Genomic DNA, 23,726 nt, shown 5'->3' with positions numbered 1-23,726 from the left:
AGTGCTACACAGGCTAGCTCTGAGTCCTGAGGTGAAAAATCTACATTCAGTCTCACACAGTACATTTCTTCTGCCCCACTGACTGCTGACACTCTTACCCAGCTCCCCCCCGAGCTGTTTGGGCTTTTACACAGCCACGGTTTCGATAAGGTGGAGAATTCCTGCAGGTTAGCACATCTTACTTCTCTGCTCCTCTGACCACCAGCTAGCAACATATCTTCACAAACGCTTTAATTAAGGAAGCTGACGCGAGATGGGATTTTTGATGTCGTTTTGTGGCTCATATACGACCAACTTTGGCACAGAAGGCGAACCGAATGTCTATTTTCTGGGGGAAAATAAGAGTTAAGTTTAAGTTTCCCCAACTGTCAGCTGCTCCAGCACTTCTTCCTCTTGTAACATTACTTGGACACTGTATCAACTACATCTACTACTGAGCACTGTCCTCTGTGGGTGCTGCGGACATTTCCAGCGGGAAGCCGTGAGGTGTGATAAAAGGTTAATGTCACCTACACTCGTTCGCTCTTTCACCACAGAGCTGAAGCTGAAGTTAGCCTCTTATTCGATTCGTCCGTTCCACCTTAAATGGCTCGACGGTCACATTCTGGCGCTCGTGCTGAACGTGTGGACCTGCCGCACCGTTTAAGGTGGAATTCGAAATTCGAATAAAAGCTGGCGGGTATGAATCCAACTTTGGTCTCGTTTTTTCTTTAAACACACTGGTTCTCCTCCGGCTTTGGGCAGGGTTTTATTGTTCCACAGCCGTGTCCTCCCCGCTCCCCACCAACTCCTCCTCTGCCTGTACCGGTTAGTCAGGAGGCGTCTGCTAGTGATCGTGCCTGGTTTATGGAGCAGGGTTTGGCGCTTAAGGCCTTGAGGAGACCAGGGAGTTTCCTACCGCGTCCGCCATTTATTCGGGCTGTGGGAGGCTACAGGTAGATTGGGAGTTGGCGAACAGACTCTGAGACAGCGCAGAAGCAGAGTGAGGTGACAGCCGAGGAGTTTTTCAGTTCTCCTGCACAGTCAACGACAAAACGTCAGGTGAGTTTATGATGAGCTGAGGTAGCTTCAGCGTGAGAGGACCAGAGAGAGCTGAGGTGAGGCGTCGAGACTGCAATGTCGGTGACAAGGAACCAGCGCAGGTACAGTTCCACAGGGATTATAATAAAGATGGTGCTTTAGCACTCATTTCTTTTTTCGACACTGATCTTAAGACCTTGAAAATTGGCTGAGGTTTCCTCTTTAAAAGCTATGCCTTTAAAATCAGAGTCACTTCACGTAAGATTAGAGTTGCCTAACTTAGCCCTGTAAAATTACACCTAAATTCAGTGGATGGTTAGATATGCTCATGATGCAGTCTAAGGTAGATGCATTATATGCATTATGCGTTATATCAACCTAATCTTCTAAGTTAGTGTGTTGCAGTACTGCCTAATATCTAAACGCGTCACCAGTGGTGCACCTTTACCTTACTTTGAAGGTAATCTGAACCAACTAAATGCATTCTTTGCATGCAAATAGTTTGATTTGATGAAAAGAATCAGTTCAAACTTCGTAAGAAATGGTAATACATGAAAGCCCATGGATTCCAGGACATTTTGTGATCTGGAATTGAATTAATTGTTTTTTTATAGACAGCAAAAGTCCAGGATGATCCAGGAAAATCCTGGACGGGTGATGACCCTACTTAAGACTGTAAAAGTAGGCTATCATGCTCAAACTTCGTAAACACTACCACTGGAAGCAATAAAAACTAACAGCATCACATCACACAGTGTGAGTGTGTGCTATTTCAGATAGATTTGTTACAGGATTGGCTTCCAGTAATTTTTTTTTTCTTTTAGATCCAGCATTTTCTGTTGCTATTGGCCTGATATCAATACCCAATATCAGATTGGTGCCATCTCTAGATTAAAGTGCACAGTTTTTTTGTGCCACATTTTTAGCGGTTGTGGAAGGTAAATGTAGGGCTAGTTTTTTTTTGTTGATGTGATAATCAAACCATATACAGGGTGATTCAAAAAGATTTATCTGATTTCAAAATGATTCATTTTGCTTGTAAATCATTGCAGAACAATACAGTAAATTGTAAGTAGTTTAAGTAAGCACAAAATTTATTATGTAATTTTACAAGTGCTCAATATGAACCTCCTCCAGCTGTACATCAACACCATAGTCAAATTCATCCCATACTCGATTGAGCATGTCGAGTGTCACTGTGCTCATGGCTTTTTCAATGCGATTTTGGAGATCATCCAGTGTTGCGGAACCAACGACGAATGCTCTGAGCTGTTGGAGGTTCACTGCTGATTCACTCTTATTGAAGTGGAGAACATAAAATGCTTTCTGCTCAGGGGTTGCATCTCCTCACAGACTGAAGGGAGCCATTTTCTGGTGACAGAAACTCTGTGACCCACTCTTTCAATTGGTATGTGATTGGTTCCTAGGTGCTCCACGGTTGTAGAAATATGGCACTTTGAAATCGGATGAATCTTTTTTAATCATCCTGTATTATAAATGGACATCACGTTTAACATCAAGACATTGGAAGACAATTTTGCATGTTTGGAATTGTTATGTTGTTTATTGAACACCAAGGCCCATAGCACACTTGGGACTCAACCAGTGGAATCCCAGTGGTATGGTCAGTACATGCACTACTAAGCAGTGATGTTATCTGGTGAGCCGTTTGGGGCAGGCTGTGATTTTTAGCTGTTTCTCTACCATGCTTGAGTGAGTAAAGTTTGCACCTGTGATATTTATCCTCTGATCCTCTATCCACTTCTTTTCTTTAAAGGCTGCTTTGTGCATCTTGTCAGTCAGTTTGCGTCTTTTTTCTCCTCTGTATTGCACTTTAAAAGGAACTATTGGGAAAATGCTGAACATTTATATTCGTTTTTGTGGTAAAACATGCCCTGGCACCAAAGGAAAAAAATGCTTGTCTCTTTAGGAGGGTAAGGTTTTTCTCCCCTGCTGTTCAATGAATAATTCAACACCTTCAATTATATAGTTTTTGTCTGAGCCGGGAATCTGACGGCAAGGCAAACGTGTGATTATTACGCTTGGTGTACGCATGGGATTTGAAGGCCCTACTCCTTCCTCCCATACAGGAAAGTGTGCTTCTCACCTGTCTCACAATGCCATGAATAGAGCCTTTTGAATCTGTATCCTTTCGAGAAGGTGGAAAATTAATTACTCTTTCAGTTGTAATCAGCTCTCAGAGGAATGTGATCTATGATGCGTGTTATCTTTGGATGTAGCGTAATGTTACGTCTGTCCACAAGTGATACGCCAAATAATAGGCCTTATTTGTGTCTTTAAGTTCCTGAGAATCTGTCAAATGTTGATCAAAAGGTATTGTGCATCATTGTAGTGCTGTAGTAATGTAAGAAGAGCTTATTGTAAGTGTCTTTGTGTGTAATAGTCATTTGCCTGTTGCCTTGACATGTTGCTCACTTGTTATTCTTCCCTGTGTGCACTGCTTGTGTGCTTCCTACTAATATCATTTTATGGGTGACCATGTGATTCTTAAGGATATATTCATGCACTTGCACAGCCTGCACTTTCCAGGTTTTGCTCGGGCATGCTGTGGTTTAGCTAGATTACAGGTGCCAAAGAGGGTTCTGTGGAGTGATGCAATAGACAGACCCCTTTGGGTTCTTTAAGGAACCTTTCAGTGAAAAGGCTTTTTTTAAAACAGTGTGAGGTTTCAAGACCGTCCATTTAATGTGAATTTTCTATACCAAACAAAGCTTTTCCCATTTCATACAAGAACTGTTTAGGTTCTATTTCAAGCGTGTACATGTATGTTTGTATTATGTCACTGGCAATCACTGCAGTTGTTTAAGTTTTACTGAACTGCAATATCCAGACACTGTCATGAGCCTTTGTTGTAGATATCGTCCAGGCTCTTGAAGAGTTTAGGTATAAGAAATGCTGTACCTTGACATCTCAGTTGGGTATACTTGTGCCCTTTATTTTTTCACGCTTCCTTTTTCTTTGTTTGTGAGTTTGGTCTCATGGACACTCTGGAGCCAGCGATGTTGTAAGTTCTTGTTGGAAGAGAGCCAATGCCTTTTCTTTTGTGTCCCATAGTGATTTGTCTCTGCCTCTCTCCCTTTCTCCCTTTCTCTCGCTCTATCGCTTTCTGTCTCTCTCTCTCCCTTCCCACCTTTCTCCCTCTCTGTTGAGGTCTTGATTCCACATGTCCGGTTTAGCAGCACCCACAATGCTGGTACCCAAACAGGAACTGGCCCTAAGTCAATGAAAATTCCTCTCTGACTTCCCTCACCGTGATTGGCATTGCAAAATACACACAACAGTGAGTTCATTAACATGTTCTACTTCTAAACTGTCAAAGCCATTACCCCTTTGTTCACACAGAGGATTGTGAAGGCTGATCTCTTGGTAATTTAGCCTGTAGTTCCATGATTCAAGGGCACAAAGATTAAATCCGAGATTAGCTGTTGTAATGCAGTCCTGATTTGAATGATCATGAATGGATTCTCATTTTGCGCACAGCACATTCTTCCTAAGTGTCAGCCAAATACGAAGCACAGCGAATCGATTGCCTCCTCTGCCTTCGCGCATTTCATCTCCTCTGTTATTTGAGGCTTGTGTCTTTTGTTTCTTTTGTTGTCATCCTGTTACCAGTGTTCTGCTCTGGGCAGGGGGACCGACAGTTGTTTTGTCTAGTTGTTTACTAAATCGTTTTGCATACGCTTGATGAGGCGTTGCTAATGATTGTGATGCAGATGATTTTTGGGTTTTCATCCATAGTGGGCTGATTTGTTTGTTTTTGTTTTTGTTTTGTTCGCTTGTTCTCTTTTCTCTCCTCACAAGCTTTCCTTGTTCTTAAATAACCAAAGCTTAGCAGCTTAGTGAGAGTGACTTTTATGATAAACATACTTTTCTCTATTAATGCCATGCAGTCAGGTTTTAGACTGAGATGTTTGGGTCCAGTGTTAGGCTTTTAGACTAGATTTAAAAGTAGTAGGAATGCATTGTGGAAAAAGTTCCCCAGTAGTCTATTCGGACTCTCTCTATTCGGAAGCCATGTGGAAGAGCTCCTTTGGAGTTCTGGAATGTTTTTATAATGGGTGTGGCAGGTGATTACAGGAGGATGTTTATGCCTGGATAAAACGGAAGTGATGGAACGGATATAAGACAATAAACATGGAGCGCTGTGGAAAAGTTTGGCGTGTTTCCAGTGAATCTCACTGCACCATTATCTTGATTACTGTCTGATGGAACAATTTGGTGAAATTCTCTGTTGGATGAAACAGTAAATTTTCAGTAGTAGTCTTGGATTTGAAGTGACTGGTTTGCTCTTTACATGGTTCTACTCTGATGCTCAGGTAGCCGTACTGCAGGTTTAGAACATTTAATTTATTAATGTTTATTAAATAGCAAGGCTTAGTCACATTCCATAACTGTCCTGTTATTCTTCTCCTTTGGGTTCCTTTGGTTTTAAGGAAAAAAAGCATCACTAGTTTCAGAGGGCTATCACAGACTGGCACTGTTTAAACTAAAACCTGATAGCAGTTCCTTCTTAAAGTCCTATTTGTCATCCTTACACTCTCTCTGACCTTGTACCTCCTCCCACATCTGGTTAACCCTATTTATCCCTGTTGGATCCCATCTTCTTTTGTAAGAGGATTAGTTTTAACTGATGATGATGGCAACTGAACAGACATCCCTTTAGTCTTTAAAGCCCAAAATATAACCACTTCTCACCTCCTGATTGCAAAAAAAGAAGCTTATTGTTTTGGGCTTATGATTGACTGAGTAGCTGGAGGGCAAAGTATGGCAGTTAAAAGTTCACGTAATGCTGCAGGTCATGTAAGCTTAACATTTGTCGTGTTTGCCTTTTCATGATTTTGAAACTTTTGAGTCATACGCTGAGCTGAGGATTACAGAATGACTGAAATGCCTCATGCAGTGAAGCATCATTAGATTTTATGTGCTGGAAGCTGAGGTTCATATAAGGAAGTGGTTTGACGAAGGCCACCACTAACCGGCGGGTGGTTTCTTAATCGAGTCTGGGCACAAACGATGTGACACACTATGGACTAACTACTTTAAGATTTCCATGTGACTGACCTCACCACTCATCACACATAAGGACTTCTCTTAGGATTTGGTCTATTCTATGTCCTTCACAGAATATGTATTAAAGGCAGCAGCGTGGCATTCTAATCAAAATACCGCTCTGTTTCAGTCCTGAGTACTTTGTAGAGGCAAAATCTCTCCCAGAGGTTAATCGTTTGAGAGGCATACCAGTCATGCTCCGTATAAGAACTTTCTTCAGCCTGTCTTCCTTCCGCTCTTTCTTCTTTTCCTCTGTCTCTTGTTTATCTCTCGGAATGCTCTTTCTTGGAAGGTCTGTGATGAAACAAGCAATAAAGACCGAAAGAAAAAGACTTGAAATGGACTTTGTAAGTGTGTCTGTTTTTATTCAGCCATTCTGACTTGTGTGTATTAAACTCCCCGGTGTAATTGAGTGTGGGTAAGTGTAGGGGAGAGATTTGATACGGGTGCTTGGGTGCCGGTATGAGAGGCACTCAACTCTATCACTGGACACTTAATGCTGGCACGCACCCCTGTAGGTCACAGCAAAAAAGGCTTGCTCTTTTACAAGACAGTTGTGTTGGAGCAAGGGGGGGGGGCGGGGTGCCATGTTACAGCAGCTTGGGGTCAAGTGTTTTGCGTTGGAGCACAACAGCATTCAGTGGAGCAACAACAGTATTCAGTGGGTGGGCTGGCATTAGAACCTGCAACCCTTTAAAAAAATGTGAAGAGGCAAGAGGTTTTGATAAGCTTGATTTATAAGCAAGAATTACTGAAACGTTGTGAGTTCAGGCCATGTCTTCAACATGGTGGTAGTATGAGGGAAGGCAGAGAACTCGAAGAACTCTGAGAGAGCTTCTGCCTGTAGCTAGAAAGCCAAATCTCATATCCCTCATAGCTGTAGTAGGACTGATGTAGGGATGAGATGTGGGGATTGCAAACCTTTTGTCATGGGAACGGAAGGTGAGGATGTGCATTTATAGGGCATTAGACTGGAAGAAGGAGGGGTTTCAGGCATGCCCCCCCCCCCAAACTTCACAGTTTTACCATTTGTAATAGTTTTTTCTGTAGCTGATGTCGTATCTTATAAGTTATATTAGGAGTAGCCATGAAAATTCTGGTTTGTTGGAGTATTTAAAAACCACATTGTTGGGCCAAATAGTAGACTAACTACTTGCAAAATGTTCTTGCTTTAAAGAAAACTCAACTCATTGCTGGCTGTTATGCTTTCTGCTTTGTGGATTTACTTTTCAGAGTTGAACTTAAGTAAAAGTGCAAAGAACAGGCTCGTCTTCCTTTTTGTACTTGAAAGGAAATGTATATAATGTTAAAGGTGAAAATGATGGCTTACAGCTTGTATGTTGACAGTGATGCCATCAACAACAAAGCTGTTTCTTAGAGAAAGAACTGGGAAAGCAGCATCCAGCTGTGTCAACTTGGAGACAAAAGGGAGCATTTAAGTGACTAGTTTGCCTTGGATTGGCATGTTGCAAAGGCATTGTTTAAAGTCACTTTCTTTGCCATGTACATGTTAGTTAACTCACTGGCATGCTGCTCTCTTCTTGTTGCAGTCTCATAAACTGAATTGCTCATATTGCATTCAGGGATTTAGCAATAAGCCTATTTTTATTGTTATTAATAATCTCTTCTGCTAAGTCTTTTATCATAAGGCAATCTTTTTGCATGTTAGTGTTTTTAAGGCTGGTCTTTACAGAATTTTCCATTGAGAGCAGTTGTTTAGTGGACCTGACTGCAAAAGTGAACGTGTGTCTTTCCAGTTTCACTGGTTATATGAAGTACTTTAATACTTCTCAATAATGCTTTTCTAAATGCTTATCAGTTAATTGAGTTACTATTATGAAATCTTAAGCCTGTTGAGTTACTCAAAATACATCGTATTATGGTGACCAGTTTTGTTTTTGTCATGAATGAAGCGTCTCTACCAAGATTCTTTGTTTTTTTTGGAACAGTGTTATGTGGTTAAAAAAAATCAATGGATTTGTTGCGAAATAAATCATCGGCCAACTCTTTCACTGCTTGTTTTTATCACTAGATCAGATGTCACTCAGAGGAGGATGGTTTCTCTTTTGTCCTCTCAAATTCCATCCTTTCCCCCTTGCCTTTATACCACTATACTATAATATAAACTTGAATTTGGTTATTGTAAAGATGTTGCTTTTTTGTTTCACCTAAATAAACTATTAACTATCTAGTGCAGCAGATGAGCCCCTGATCCTCAAATCCTTTTCTCTTAATTTAGTGCTGATCTGTTTCTGATCAGTCTCCACCTTCTTATGAGCTAAAATGCCAAGCTGATCCAGAAACAGTTCTTGCAAATCCTTTATAAGCATGGCCTCTGATCTCACCATCTTTAGTCTGCTCCTCGCTCATAAACCTCTCACTGCGGTTTAATTAACTGGCACAAGGCTGCAAGTTACACAGATAGTGTGGCAGCGGCTAGATTTACAACACATCGGACACAGATAGCCTGCTCATTACTGAGAACCCATTTCCACAGCCATAAAATTACCACAGAATGCAGATGAGCATCCTGACCAATCTCAGATATGTTAGGGCTAACCTTAGAAATATGAGCATGAAATTTTCTGGATTTAAATATTTTGAAGGGGCTGTTTTAATCCCTCGTGGCCCAAGTTGTTATTAATGAGCAGTGGTAATATTTGCATAATCTCTTGGAGTGTTGGAATGGATGGAAGTGTATGGACGGAGCAGTTCTTAAGTGGTGAATGAGTGCTTCACCCCATTTCTAGCTGTCACATGGGATTCAGCAAGAGTTTATCTTGTTTTTTTGTGTTTAAGAATTTACCTAAAAGGGCATAGTACACCATAATGCAAATGGAAAAACTGCAGCTTCACAGTATGGTTATGGTTGATTGCTTCAGGTCATGTATTTTGAGTATGATTTGAATGCATTTTTTGGTTTATTTTTAGGATTTTGTTTTTCTCATTGCTCCCTACTTGTTGTGAGCGTTCCCATATCCGATATGATATTGTCACAATACTTGAGCCATGATAGGAATCTCTGAAGGTTTTTGACATGTTGCTATATGTTGTTGGGATACATTGCTGTTTTGATACTTTTTGCTACAAACGTTTTACTGCCTTAATCAAACCCTGTTCTCCAGTGTGTGAGGCAAGTTTGTTAACCACTGCTTTATCTACCTTTACCTAACAGTAACTCCACTGACTTGGTCTTACCAGAAAGAAACCATGGTGTCTGCTTATGAAAGCAGTGCATTTTGGTGATCTATTAGTCTAATGAGATTAAATAAATAAAATGTTGATCTAATGGGCCTGTGTGCATCGCTGTGTTATTCTGTATAGGTATTCATTAGTACATACACATTGTGTGAGACTGACAAATCGATGCACTACTGTTGCTTTCTTTTGGTGTGATTGGCAAGCTGTCTATAAGGGCCACAGATCAGGACTTTGCAATACTGACATTGTATGCATATCCAAATGAGCCCTGTAGAAAATAACATTTTAACCGTGTCACATTTTTGATTTACCAGCGTAATGTTTAATATAAAGTGTCAGTTGTATCTGTGTATGTAGCAATATGGTATTTTGTCCATATTAGGTCAGTATTACTCCAGCAGCAGTAGGTCATGTAGACTTAGCAGATTAGTAAAGAGAGAATATTCGAGAGATTGTGTAAAAGTAGATGCTATCAACTCTGGGATATAAAAGGAAGCTTATCAATTTTCTTTTCTATGAAATCTGTGTATAGTATTCCACGTAACATGTCTTGCTATGGGGATTTGGGGCTAAAGTGGTTGATGTGTGGAGCAGAGCTTAGTGGAGCGCCTAGCTGCCACCCAACCCCCACCATACACATCGTCCCTCGACACACACACACACATACCGTCCCTCCGGATGGATGCAACCGATCCTCATTACTGTAATCTCAGTCAGGATCTATGGCTGCGGGCGTCACAGTGGAGCAGACACATGGAGAATGAAAAAAAAAATCATGAAGGGAAATTATTTTGTGGACACTGTGAGATTCCCCATTGGAATTCATGTGGTAAAAGCACGCTTTCTCACTTTCGAATGTACGCACACCACACACACTACTTACTGAGTAGGTGTGCTGCCGTTTTCTTCAAAGAGCATTCTGAGCATTTTTTTTCTTTCTCCCTGAAAGCACAGCTAATCTCTAAGGGGGACATAACAGCCAGCAGTGGAGAAAAAAGGGGTAAAGCAGAAACAGTTACTACTTGGGAGTCTGTGCAACCTTTCACTTTCTTTTTCTTTTCACATCCAATCCCTCTTGTCCTTTTATCCTGTGCTCTCTCATTGTCTTTTTTAATTATCCTAACCATACTCAACATTTTGCCCTTAATTTTCAGCGCTTTTGTTCTTTCCTAGTTACTGTTGCTAGGTTGGACAAGCTTTACAGAACACTGGCAAAACATTCAGTTCCGCCTAATGAGCAGTCTTAGTCACCTTACTTTACAGTGGCTACGTTATGTAGAGTTTACAGTTTAACCATGCTACCAAACTGGAATACTAGTCAATACAAGACACACTGGACAATGATGGATTGGCCTCCATGGTAACGTTAGCTCGACTGGACAAACAGTGAAAACTACACCTGACCTCTCCTAGCAGAGTGACCTTTCACTCACATTCAGAATAAATACCATTTGAATAATGAAATGTAGGTAATTCTGAAAAACCCTGAGTGCTCAAATTTCTTATTAGGTTAAAACAAGATTTCTGCCAACATTCTGCTGAATCTGACCTGGCTATGAAAAAGAATGCATTTCTGGGCGGCGTGTGGATAGGTCAGTAGAGAATGAAGCACATTCATCTCTTCACCCCACGGTCCCAGCAGCCTCCGTATCTGTCTCACACTCTCTGCTCACTCTGCACAATGAAGTATGAATCTTGTGGTTGCAGTCATCAGGCATTGCTCTTATGTTTCTTTAGCATAAACAAGGCCAAACACGACAGCTCTTTAATCCAGGCTCCCAGCTTTGTTGTCTGTGCGCTAGGGTTATTATGTTACCAAATCTTGGCCACAGTGAAGAAGTTATCAAGCATCATAGTACCCATTAGTGCAACAAGGTGATTAGTAACAATACTTAGCTTAATGATGTTTGTAGTAACCACAAAAGCTTGACTGACTTATTTATTGTTATTAGTACTGTCAAAGCCTAGTTTAAAAAAGTCCTGGCATCAGAAGTATCGTGAAGCACTTCTGTGGTAAGAATAATACTAGACTTTTTGTGTTGGGCAGTATTTAGTGTTACCATATGATTAATTGAACCATTATTTATAGGAGGATGGGAAAGCACAGAATAGAAAGGGTGACAGCTGGAGGGCAGACCAAATTCTGCCCCTCACCCCACCCCACCCCACATACACACACGTCATTTTCTGCATTTAGGGGACAGAATGAGTCACGCAAAGTGAGATCTGGAGCTATGACAGCACTTTGAGCTAGAAGGCTATCCAGACAGTTCAGCTTGTGAAACACCTCCTGACTTTTGACTTTCGAACAAATCAGGGTCAGCAAAGCATAAATAAGGCTGAACCCTTAGAAGTTACAGTGTTTGTGGGTTGATGATAATAAACAGTGTAATTTTATACAAATTATTTCTTACTTGTAGCTGTTTGAAACGCGCAGAGAAGTTGCTTCCACATTGGGGTTTGTAAGTAGAAGAGAAGATATTTTATTATAAGTGGAATTTGATGTTTTGCAGAAAGGAAATCCATCCTTTGTTTTTCCAAATTTTGTAATTTCTTGCCATCAAAACAAATGGACAAAAGTCAGAAGAGCAGACTTGAACCTATCGATACACAATGCAGATGGAGTATGGAAATAACTCCATTTGCATTGTAATGGTGTAGCTAGATGTGCAATTATGTTACTGTGGAATTACTTTTAAATAAATTAAAATGACCATAATAACTTCAGATTTCCAAGGTTTGTAGACTATTACAATATTATTAATGTTTTGCAAAAATGTATAAAATTATAAATCTGGTGAGCTTAATCTTCACCAAATAAAAGAAAATGATAATAGCAGAGTTTGGTAAAATGGTATATGTTGCCAGTTTTGGGGCTAAATTAATCTAGTATGAAATAAGTGTCACACAAACTCTATTGTCTGATGCAGTTTTGTCTGGAACCATGGTGTGTTTGGTCGCTTTGCCTGATGCCGTTTGTCCAAGGACATTTTGCCCGATGTCCAACTGTGGGAAAGCTGAGGCAAGGCTGTTTTTCCTTAGACCTGAAGCTGTTTTGTCTCTTGTCTGAAACCTGACGCTGTGGTCTGAAGATGTCCTAAAATGTAAACTGTAGCGTAGGCGGCTTTTTCCACCTTCATGATATCTGCCTGCTGCAACGGCACCCAGTGTTAAAAAGTCCAGCTATGTTTATGTGTGAGAATAGAATGAATGAACAGTGAATGAACATTGTTTCTCCATCAACTTTGGGCCGTCGTCTCTGTAACAATCCAATCCACCATCCACAATGATTGCATTCTGATTCAGTTTTAACTCCAGACTCGGGCTGTATAACTTAGAGAGATGAGCTTGGATCTCTCTGACGTAAGTGGCAGGCTAACGCACACAGACGCAGTAAAACCTTGCACACCTCAGTGTTTTGACAAGGCCCAGCTTGTCAGTTCCTGCCTGAATCTTTCATATTCAGCTGTAGTCTGTATATCAGACTGAAACTAATGTCATGTATCATGCTATCTAGGAGTGGATTCCATCATTCATTCCTGGAGTCTGGAGTCTTCCATTTCTGTCCTCTCTTCATAAACTGAGACTCATTAGACAGCTGAACATCCTCAAAGACGCTTTAGCTTGTTTCAGGTCTCCCTCTCTCCTGTTTAATTGGCTCTGTGGATCCCCTTTGAAAAAAAGAGTAATGATCATAATTTGAGTACATGCATGATGCAAGCACATCACAGAGACGTCTTTGGTAATGTACCTCAGGCCAAAAAAGGGTTCGCACCCCACCCCATACTTGCACACCCAGAAACGGGCATACACATACACAGAGCTCGCACTAAATCAGCCGTGGCGAAATCACTTATTGTGACTTTTAACACTTACGGATTATTCAGTAGAAACTTTCCAGGTGTAACTGCTTCTACTCCGATGGATGCCCGGCCCTGTCCTCGCAGATAATTACCACAAAACCAAGCAATTATTAATGGTGTGGTAGTTATGTGATGTTTTTAATGCAACAAAAAAGTTTCACATGGTCAAAATGATGCACGATCCACAATTATCCATTCCTCACATGAATACAGTGTAATAGGAACGAGGAGTAAATTGTGCTGTAATGAGTTAAAATTGAAACCCTCATCACTTTTCCACGCATCTGTGAAGAGTATGAAAGGTGCAAAAAGGTGCCCATAACGGTCCTAAAAATTTCTTTGGAGCGCTATGATAATTGATGCTATAGATGAACCACTTTTGGTTCCCTACAGAACCTTTCAGTGGTCTTGGAATGGATTTTATGATGGCACAAAAATATATAAAAAAAAGTATATATGTATCTGGTATAATGGGATCTGCCCCCAGCAGTTTACCTCCATCATTTTACACTGAAGTTATAGCAGTGTTTCTTTAAGGAGTGGACCGGACTGCTTTTTGAATGAGTCAACAATACAGGGAAACCTATTCTCAAAGAAACTGCAGTTTGTTTCCTTAAACATCTGACTCTTTGATCCACAGGGTCCTTGCTTATTTGATCATGCTCTAAAACTCAAATCTACAACTTAAGATCAGCTCCCTGTACCTCATCTTATCATGCTCTGACGGAGTCTCTCTCTCCAAAATCCTCTTAGTGCTGCCCTGCGTATGGTAGCAGATGGAACGAGAGTGTTCCAGTTTTAGCCTGACTCTGGCTCTCGTCGCCATTGATCTCAATGAAACCTCGGGATATCACTCAGTAACTGTCAGTCTTGACGTGCACTCTCTCTTTCTCTCTGGTGATGGGTTGATGTGGTCCATAAGTGAAGTCAATAAGTTGATGGTGACATCGTCTGAACTTTTGAGAAGAATGACAGTAGGGTCTTTTGTTTTATTATGACCGCTCCCCTTATGGAGATGTTTTTTAACGATGTCAGCGTTAACAGTGTTTATATAAAGCTGTAGTGATGGGTAGCTTCCACAAAATGATTCCAGACACCTGGGTCCACAGCAGTTTCACAGTAGAGCTGATTGGAGCTGAATCCGATTGGTTTGGGCTCTATGCCAGAACGTCATTCTGCTGGTATTCCTCTTCAAGCAGCAGAGCTCTTAACAAAAATGTTAGACGGGGTGAGACAAAGGTGGCTGTGTTGTGGGAAATGGATATGGGACAAGTAGGGCTGAAGTATTGACGTGCCCAACCTCGTGGTGTTGCAGTCACCAACAAAACCACATACTTCCGTTTTTATTTTGGGGTTTTTGGAAAAACTTTTTAAAATGTTCAAACTTAAAGGAAAAAGGAGAGCATGAGACTTGTGGAATATAACCTAAAAAACAGGGCTACTACACTAAGCTGACTTCAGCCCATTAGGGCCAATGTCAGGTACGAACATGCTGTAGCCTATCCCAGTGTTCATTGAGCAGAAGGCAGGAAATACCCTAATCTGATCAATGTGTTTACATGCACTTTAGTAATCAGATAATTGGAAATCTCTGAGTCTACATGAGTCAGGCAGTAATCAGATTTCAGCTTTACAACCTGCCAATAAACTCACGGAAGAAGATGTGACCTAACGTAAATCTCATTGTGCCACTTTACCTGAAAATATGAACATACATCATCGAGAAGATGAAGAATATTTAAATGCTTCATTTCGTAAAGCATATATTTGGTTTCAACGTCGCTCCAAAAGTGCTTTGCCGCCATTTCTCGGCAATACTGCTTGCTTGTTTCCGGCACCGCCATCTGTTCCACACATGCGCAGACTGAGAAATCCGAAAGAAATCAGAGTAAGAGTTTACATGCACTGAGAAATCTGATTACTGAGCTAAAATCCAGCTCTCTTAATCAGATTTCTTAATCAGATTTCAAGACCTTACTCTGATCTCAGAAATCGGAGTATGCTGTTTACGTCACCATTTAAATAATCAGATAACTGCAGAAATCTGATTATGATCGGGTTATTACATTATTTACATGCACTCAGTGACTCACCCTGACCATCAGCAGCAGACCAGCCCCCTACTACATTAAGTCCTTTCGACTAGCTTAAATATCATTTTTTGACCAGTCATAGTTTTAATTATGCATTCAGTAACACACAAATGCAATGCATTTTGTTTGCATTTAAAAGCTCTCTTCCGTTTTTATCGTGAGCGGTTTTGTTGATTTTGTGTTTTTTGTTTGCTGGGAAACGAAGGCAAGTCGTGGGCTAATAAAAGCAAATGAAACTGAAGTCCTTCTCTCTCTTTTCAGATTGATGCTTGATGGCTGGGAGCCCCCAGGCTCGCATCCAAGATTGACACTCGACAGCGCACGGTCTCCGCCAATCTCCTCAGTGAGCTTCGTCTCCTGCCAGATAAGACCGCCCACAAGCTCCCACTACGTCTGCCCATTCCTAAGCCCAGCAACCTCCAAAACGCCCTCAGCCAATCGCTGGGGCAGGAAAGCATCGCCATGGACACTGAGTCCACCTACTCCGGCTATTCATACCACTCTGGCCGGTCGAGGGGGTCCCACAGGCATGGGTAAGATCCCAGTTCTCTTTTACACTTCAAAATACTGTGGCGATGAGACTAAATTGACACTTTTCCCATGTAACCCAAATGTAGTCAGCAAAGACGTGTTTGGTGAACGAAGTTTGTTTGTGTGGTTTCTAACACTGTGTGACATACTGTTATTTATAAAACAAAAAAAACATAGATAAAATTCTCACTTCATTATGTTTTTGCTATGACAAAAATAGGTTCTTGCTTTCCATTGAGACTGAAGCTCTGTCAGTGTCTTGTTTCCCCTTCTCTCTTCCTCTCGTGCTCTTTCTCCTTTCATTGTTTGGGTTATTTGTCTGTCAGTAGGGGAACTGCTCTGACTGACAGGTTCAGGAAGGCAGTTGGAGACAGGTGCTGAAGTGCCCTGGGTAGTGATCTCTCTCTCTCTCTCTCTCTCTCTCTCTCTCTCTCTCTTTCTCTCCCTCTTTCTCTCCCTCTCTGTCTCTCTCTCTGTCTCTCTTTCTGTCTCTCTCTCTGTCTCTCTCTCGCTCTCTCTCTCTCTGTCTCTCTCTCTCTCTCTCAGGGCTGTAGAATATTTTTTGTTAAGTGTAACTGTGGTATTGGCCTTTACAATACTGGTATAGCAGAAGGCTCTAATATGCAAATGAACCCTCTAACCAGTTTTTTACTGAATGTTGTGAGCCTCTTGACCAAATCTCTGATGGTCCACATGAGCTTCGATGGACTTCTTGTTCTTTTTTTTATTAATGCTATCAATTAGTTGCAAACAAGCAAACAAGACCTTAATGCCAAACAGAGCAACGAATAAAGGGCTTTATGTGATCCAATAAACAACACTTTTGGTCAGAAAAATACAGGCCTTAATCATCAACCCTGTAACACAATACTTCTCTAATGTGTTTTAATATGTCCAAATAGTAACTTTACACGAGAAGGCAAAAACATTGTTAACTTTAAATGTTAGTTAATGTAATGAGATTTTTTTGTGAAGTAATTTTGGAACATTTCTATTGGTCCATTCATCACGACATTTTGACACAATGAGAAACACTGTTGAGCTCAAGCGCTGTACAAAAATTCAAATTGAAAAGAGAATTTTTTTGTGGGGGTGGGGGGGTGCAGACATAATGCATTGTGCAAGCCTTACCCCTGTTGTTAACCCAACGTTTCCCTTTATTTATGTATGTATGTAGTGGGGCGCTGCTTATAATTAGTGAGGTGTATTCTGAGAAGATTGTGATGTTGAAATCACTAGTCACCACTAGTTTGGGAATGAGTGATCACTTTGAGCCAGCTCTCTGGGAGCTAATTCACATTGAAGAGACATTTTATAAAAATTTGTTTTTTTATTTATTATTATTATTTATTTTTATTTTTTTGTGAATTCAGAAAAAACAAATGAGTCTTATGATGCTAAAAATCTGCCGGATCTCCTCCTGCTTGTTGTCTGAGTTTGTCTCTGGTTTTGGCTGCGTGTCCTAAGCCCTATTTGGATGGGATTAGTTTTCCTTGGGGAGGTTGGGTAATGCCAGTTTAGCACAGGACGTCTGTAATGTTCATGACTGTTTCGCAAGGGACAAGAAAGCTCAGGATAAATGACACATGGGAGTGGCTTCTGAATTACATACCACATTCACTCCAGAAAGGAGTAAAAAACATGTTGTAAAAAACATTAAGAACAATGTCATCTTAACCATCTTAACCCGAAAACTTGACAAGACCAAATGATGCAGAGACCAAACAAGACTGAGCCCATTAACTTACAGTCTCAAGACTGGACACGAGTACTACAGCCATACTGAAATGCCTATCACTAGTCACCACAGCCCCTCTCTCTCTCTCTCTCTCTCTCTCTCTCTCATTCAGAACTCTCTTACTGAACCAGACATGCTAAAGCTTCTGGCAGCTGCACTCCTTCAGTTCTCATCTATTTCTCTCTCTCTCTCCCTCTCCATACCTCATTCCCCTTCAACACTTGCACTCGAGCTGTTGAATGTATTTGAAGTTTAGAGGACAGAGTCTTTTGCTGTAGCTCTCTGTTCACTTCCCCTCAGAGACCCCTCAGTCTCAGATGTATTTCATGATATAGAGCAGAAGATCAAAAGCAATGGGAAATATCAAGGAAGCCTCCCTAGACTCTGAGAATTCACTCTTAACTCTACGCTGACCTGTCACTCATGTCGACATAGAAGGAACATACACTTCGTACCGGAGACTAAAGGAATTTAAGAGGCTTTAAATCTACCTTTTCTCACAAGCCTGCCATGAGTATAATAGGCTCCTTTGGGGCTCGTTCCTAAGTGACTGCCACTACAGGAACGTTCACACACAAGCGCTTTCTCTCTATCTCTCTCTCTCTCTCTCTCTCTCTCTCTCTAACTCTTTTCATGACACTTTCCAATGCTGAAGTCATGAGTCACAGTTCTGTGCTACTGTCTGAGTCGAATATAAAGCGGCCTGCGTTTGAAACCTGAAACTGGTTATCCTGGTTTTACCTTATTATGCCAGGTGATCATAAACAACCACAAGCAAGTGAAAAAAAATTATTAGTGCTTGCACCACATGTTAACCCTTAGATGTCAGTTATTCTCTGTGATAACAAGAGCTTGGTGTAATTTTATATGGGTTATTTCTCTTTGGATTAAGTGAGGAATTCTTTCAGAAGTACGGATTTTATACTTTTAATTTTTGTTTGTAAGTAGAAGAGATTCTGTTTTGATTTTATGAAAAGTTATTGTATTTAGTGTTTTGCCATGTTTTTGAAATAAAAAACTCACTAGTGCCGACTCAAACTTGTTACTACAGAAAGTAAATCGATTATAAATGTAATTCATTGTTTAACTCATTGTACACTGTAGGAATAAAGCTATTGCACAGGTATATTTTTGTCCCCATAGGTACAAACAATGTAAACATACAGTAATGTCTTTAGGTTCCAACTATGTAACATAAATGAGTGTTGAAAGTACACGGCATTCACCTTCTCAGGAGAAAGGGGCGTGCTTGTATCTTTTCATAGCTTACCTTTTTTAAACAGAAAAATGAAAAGAATCAAGGGGGGGATGTATGAAGTCAATGCAACTTTATAATAACGTATATCACACTGAAACTCTATTATAGACTAGAGTATATATCGATCTTATATTGTATAATTGGCTTTTGAATAGTATAGCAAACTAACTTGTCTGAAAGTTAAACATATGAATGATATTTGGAAACTAATCTTAATTGATTAATTGTTTATATATCGAAATCACAGTTTGAAAGAGTGCAATTTTCAAATCGCAAGAGCTGCAATTTTATCACAGTCACAAAAATTCCACAGTAGTTTTCCATTCAGCCCTGTGTCGGACACTCTATTTGAGAGTTACTAATAAAGGCAAAGTGAAAGGGTGACTTCTTCAAATGACTACAGAAGACCTATCAGCCATTTTTTTGTATGATGAGCATTTGTCATAAATGAAACATTTAGGGACTCCAGAGTAGAGCCACAGTCTTAAGCGTTGGAATTATTGTTGAGAGATTGTGAGTTCAGACTCCGGTGATGCTCTCCATGGCCGGGAGTCCATAAGAGCATAATTGGCCTTGCTTTCTTTGTTACATATGTTAAAAATATTGGATATATGCTGGACTTCACCTTCCCAGCTTGGTAGCATTATGTGTGATAGAGGGAGACCTAGTGAGCAGGTGGATTTGGCCATGACTAAATATGAGGAAAAATAGGGGGGAAAAAATGTATAAAACGAAACATTTGTGGTAACGTCTATGCTATTAGGTCAAATAACCTCACACTTTCCGAGCTAAAAGGCACTGATATGAAACACACAGACTGATGGGTAGCCCTGCAAATGCACATTTAAGTGAAACATACTTGACTGGTTCACATTATTTACTGCAAAAAAAACACAGAAGAATGTGCAATCGAGTGTACACAATTGTAAAGGGTTTAACTTCCAAATGTACAGTTTAACTGTAAGTTTTCAAAAATAAAGTTGCATAAAATCCTGCAAAACTGCACAGAAATGTCCAGTTTTAATTTTGTTATCTAGTTGATTTTTTTTTCATGTCCCTCATCATTTTAGTGCCCAATTTCATGAGATGAATTTGATGATAACAGATGTTTCAGTTTTGCTCAGTCTTTCAGTTTCATGCCTTTTCTGTGCTTTAAATCGTGCTCCATTTTTGGCGTGCAAAATGCTTTCATTGTGGTAGAAGTCTAATGAATTGCTGCATTATACACATTACATTCAGTGCATAGCAATGGATATTGCAAGCAGTGTATGTGACGCCACTGATATGTGGCTAACATTGTCTGATCTGTACCAACAACCAGCCATTGTTTTCAGCAGCGCTATCATGCCTGATGGAAGAGTCTGCTTAGGGGGCTTCAGGCATATATTGGAGTACACTTTGCATTGAGATTATCACCAAGTCAGTTTTAATTGATTATTATCACTATAAATTAAATTTTAAGATGGAAATTTGTCATCATTTAGTTGTCCAATGGACGTGCTGTGGTGTGCTGATTTATATTTTAGGAAAGAAGAGACTAACATTGGAGTTTAAGGCGGTTCCTTATTTATTTATTTATTCATTTATTTATTTCCTTTATAACAACAACAATTACAATGTAAGTCTGGGGTGTACAAATGAACAGCGAACACCAACTGTCATTTGCCTTTGTACAGTTGTTTACATATTTGTGTGGGTAAAACACAATACACAAAACCTTGGATAGCTGCAGAGTAGACAAGGACAGCATTGGCAGCCCAGTGTACATGTGTGTTGATATCAGTGGCTGGGACACATCGCCAAGACTGCTTAAGACATTACACCACATAAGAGAGAGATATTGCAAGACATGAATAAATGTGCACACTTACCTTTCCATGGTGATTCCATGGAAATCACCCTGAGGGGGAGCAAAGCCAGAGTAAAACCTCTAGAGAGAAAAGAGAGTTAAAGCTATAGCTGAATGTGAATGTACTTACCGGTATAGAAATGAGAAATGGCCATGTAAATATTGTTGATGTTTTATTTACATATAATATTGGTTGATGATAAGCCAGTGGTGTATTGTTGCCTCTGTAATCTGTATTGGTGTGTTCTAGCCTCAGTTAGGGTGGGGCTTAGAGTATAAAGCCAGACCGTAGGAGTTACCTGGGGGAAGTTGAAGGAGTAGGCACAAGGGAGCCATAGTGTGTAGTCTGTTTGGCCTTGTGGCCTCCAGACATATTAAGGTGCAACAGGCTGATGCTTAGGCTGTGAGTACAAGTGGCTGCCGGATATTATCTGAGGAGCTAATGGAGTCATCTTAGGAGCCAGCTTTGTTTTTTAAACCTCCAACACTGCTGTAAATAGGTAAAAATCTTTATTTCTGGGCGATCAACACTTAATCAATGACTGATAGCACTTGAACTTACCTGGACGTGTGTGCGACATTACTTGAAGCTTCTTTCCTACTCGTAGTCTCACACTACTGGTGACATCGTGTCCCACTACATATGGGAGTTACTCTAGACAGTTATGTCCAATGACGCATCACTTATTGCTGCTCGAAACTGTCTTCCATACATATGGCCTGTCCCAGAAGTAGAAGAGTAGAAAGGTTTTGAATTCAGTGGACCTGGATTGTTCCCATTTTAATATTTTCCGTGTTTTCACTCAAAGAGCTAACACTGCCACTCAGTAAGTCTTTCTGCTACTCAGTAACCGCACTGACCCTCACCCACTGTGACATCACTTGCATATCCTCTTTAAATCGTAGGCTTTGTGTGTACATGACGGTCTATTCAACCCTACAGTGTGAGTCACCAAGATTTCTAAAATCAGTGTATGTCTGGTTTTAGAGGACATTCTACTACAGCTCAATGAGCCAATCAAAAGACATAAAACTCGACAGATGAGCTCAGATGCATTAGCCTTGGATTTGATTCCTGCTCTCACTGTGCTGTAGAGGCTGTTGTTGAAAGAGACAGATGAAGAGCTTCTTTTAAAATCAGCTAGAGTGTAAGGATTTAACTGTTAAGGTGCACTCATTTACAACTACACCAACTAATACTTAAATCTATGTAGGTTACTCTTTATGGTATCAGTATTGTATTCGTACTTGGTTAGAGAAAAATTGTATTGATGCATATTTTTCGTTCTATAGACATTCAATTTTGGATTTTATAAATCAAATAGCCAGTTTAAGGGGAGCCTGGTGATTTCCTGTTTTCACCTGTTATATCAAAAACATGACTGCAAAACACCAGAGGGTGTCTGTGAGTGAGTCCTCAGTGGAAGGGGGTGAAACAGCTAAAACCTCAATTTGTTTTTTACAATTTGTGCAGGACATTTCTTTAACTTTGGAAAGGAGAAGGATGTATTTCATTAAAAAAAAAAAGAAAACTCACCCATATGTTTCTGTTTTTCTACAGCAAACAGGTTTGGGGCAGTAGCAGCCTGTGTTCAGAAAAGTTCAGAACATTAATGTAATTTTCTCTATAAAAATAATTAAACGTTTACAAACTATGGTTTTTCACAGAAGCTCCTGGTGTCTGACAAACCCAGAAGACATTACTGAGTGGCACATTCTCTGGTTATATCTAACAACACCACCGTTTTTTCACAATACCTTTATCATTATGTTCATTAGCAGTTGCTATATAGCAACAGTGGTTGCAACACACCTGTTGTGCTGGAACTTTTTGAGTGGAAGAAATTGCCAATATTAAAACTCATATTTGAAGCAATCTTTCTTTGCTTTACTTTTTTGTTATTTTGCAAAACTGTTGTATTAAAAAGGAGTTGAACATTGTTTAAATGTCATAGTCTGTGACAGAATCTGTACAGTCTCTATGGCTATGTAACCTCATGCACGTCCAGACTCTTCTCTACGTATTGTGTTCTAGGTCCCATATAACCACTCATTCATGTGGAAAATTGGGCCTTTTGATTTGCCTAATTCTAATTATATGGTACCATACTTGATTTACACAGGGTACTGAATGAATTAAGCAACCTCATGCCAAAAGCACTAATCCTTCACTGGCAAGGGGGGCTTAAAAGTTCCCTGAAATATGTTCTCCCTTTCAACTCTGGATTAGGCTCTGATGTGTCCTCCAGCCTCTTCTGTAAGGGTTAGCTGACTTTCAGTGAGGGAATACTAGACTATATGGGATTATGTGTGTGTGTGTGTGTGTGTGTGTGTGTGTGTGTGTGTGTGTGTGTGTCCGTGTCCATGCCTTACACTTCTACATTCTGCTCTGCTACCTGTAATTGCTCTGTAATTGCTTGTCATGTTATACTACTTTCATGATAGTTTGTCATATGTGCTGCAGCCTTTCTCCTCCACCCCCCCCCCCGGCCTTCACAGAAGAAATGAGAAGGAAACAGTTGACCTGACCTGAATATCAAACTTGCCCACTTTATTGAATTTTCCCCATTTCATTTTTATGTCATATTGTCAGCAGCATGCTGCACTCTGGAATTGATAGGGCGGGTTTAGGTTAGTCAATTTCAGGACTAAAGGGTGGGGGGGTGGCGCTTAGCCATACAAAACTGGAATTAATGACAAAAGTGATGATTTATAACCCCTAAATCTTTTCTTGATTTTCTTGATTTCTGTCTTTGTGTTATCTTCTCTAAGGCGTGTTCATGCTTGGCAGGTGGTTTGGTTGGTTTGATTAAAATCATCACTGGTGTGATTGCTCTGTTGGTTTGGTTTGTTAATAGGTGGACTGATACCTCCTGAGGAGGTCATTCTTTGTCTACTTCCAAACAAACTCTGGTCCACTTTGTTTGAAATATGAATGCAAAATGAACTAAATACGTCTGTACATACCGAACACTGAATGAAGCATCTTTGTCCTCTCTGTAGACCTTCTTTGCACTTTCTGATGCTGGCTTCTTGTGGCTTCTTGCTTTATAATATCACAAGACGTAGATAAAATATTAAAATAAAATACACATTTAACCCT

General features: G+C 40.3%; 1 protein-coding gene across 2 annotated transcripts in view; it reads left to right on the top strand.

Moving 5' to 3' along the window:
• Positions 1 to 23,726, top strand: part of LOC118798038 (vang-like protein 1) — an 81,707-nt gene that overhangs the window by 338 nt on the left and 57,643 nt on the right. The window contains exons 1-2 of one of the 2 annotated variants that reach the window (XM_036557349.1): positions 127 to 1,041; positions 15,509 to 15,780. In XM_036557349.1, coding sequence (XP_036413242.1) covers positions 15,710 to 15,780 — 71 coding nt within the window. In that variant the 5' untranslated portion in view covers positions 127 to 1,041; positions 15,509 to 15,709. Of the gene's footprint in view, positions 1 to 126; positions 1,042 to 15,508; positions 15,781 to 23,726 lie in introns of those variants that run through there. The other variant, XM_036557348.1, reaches the window with a different exon arrangement.

Source organism: Colossoma macropomum, unplaced genomic scaffold (genome assembly GCF_904425465.1).
Source record: "Colossoma macropomum unplaced genomic scaffold, Colossoma_macropomum, whole genome shotgun sequence".
Lineage (NCBI taxonomy): Eukaryota > Metazoa > Chordata > Actinopteri > Characiformes > Serrasalmidae > Colossoma > Colossoma macropomum.
The sequence above is the reverse complement of the archived record's forward strand: the minus strand, read 5'-3'. Positions and strand labels throughout refer to the sequence as shown.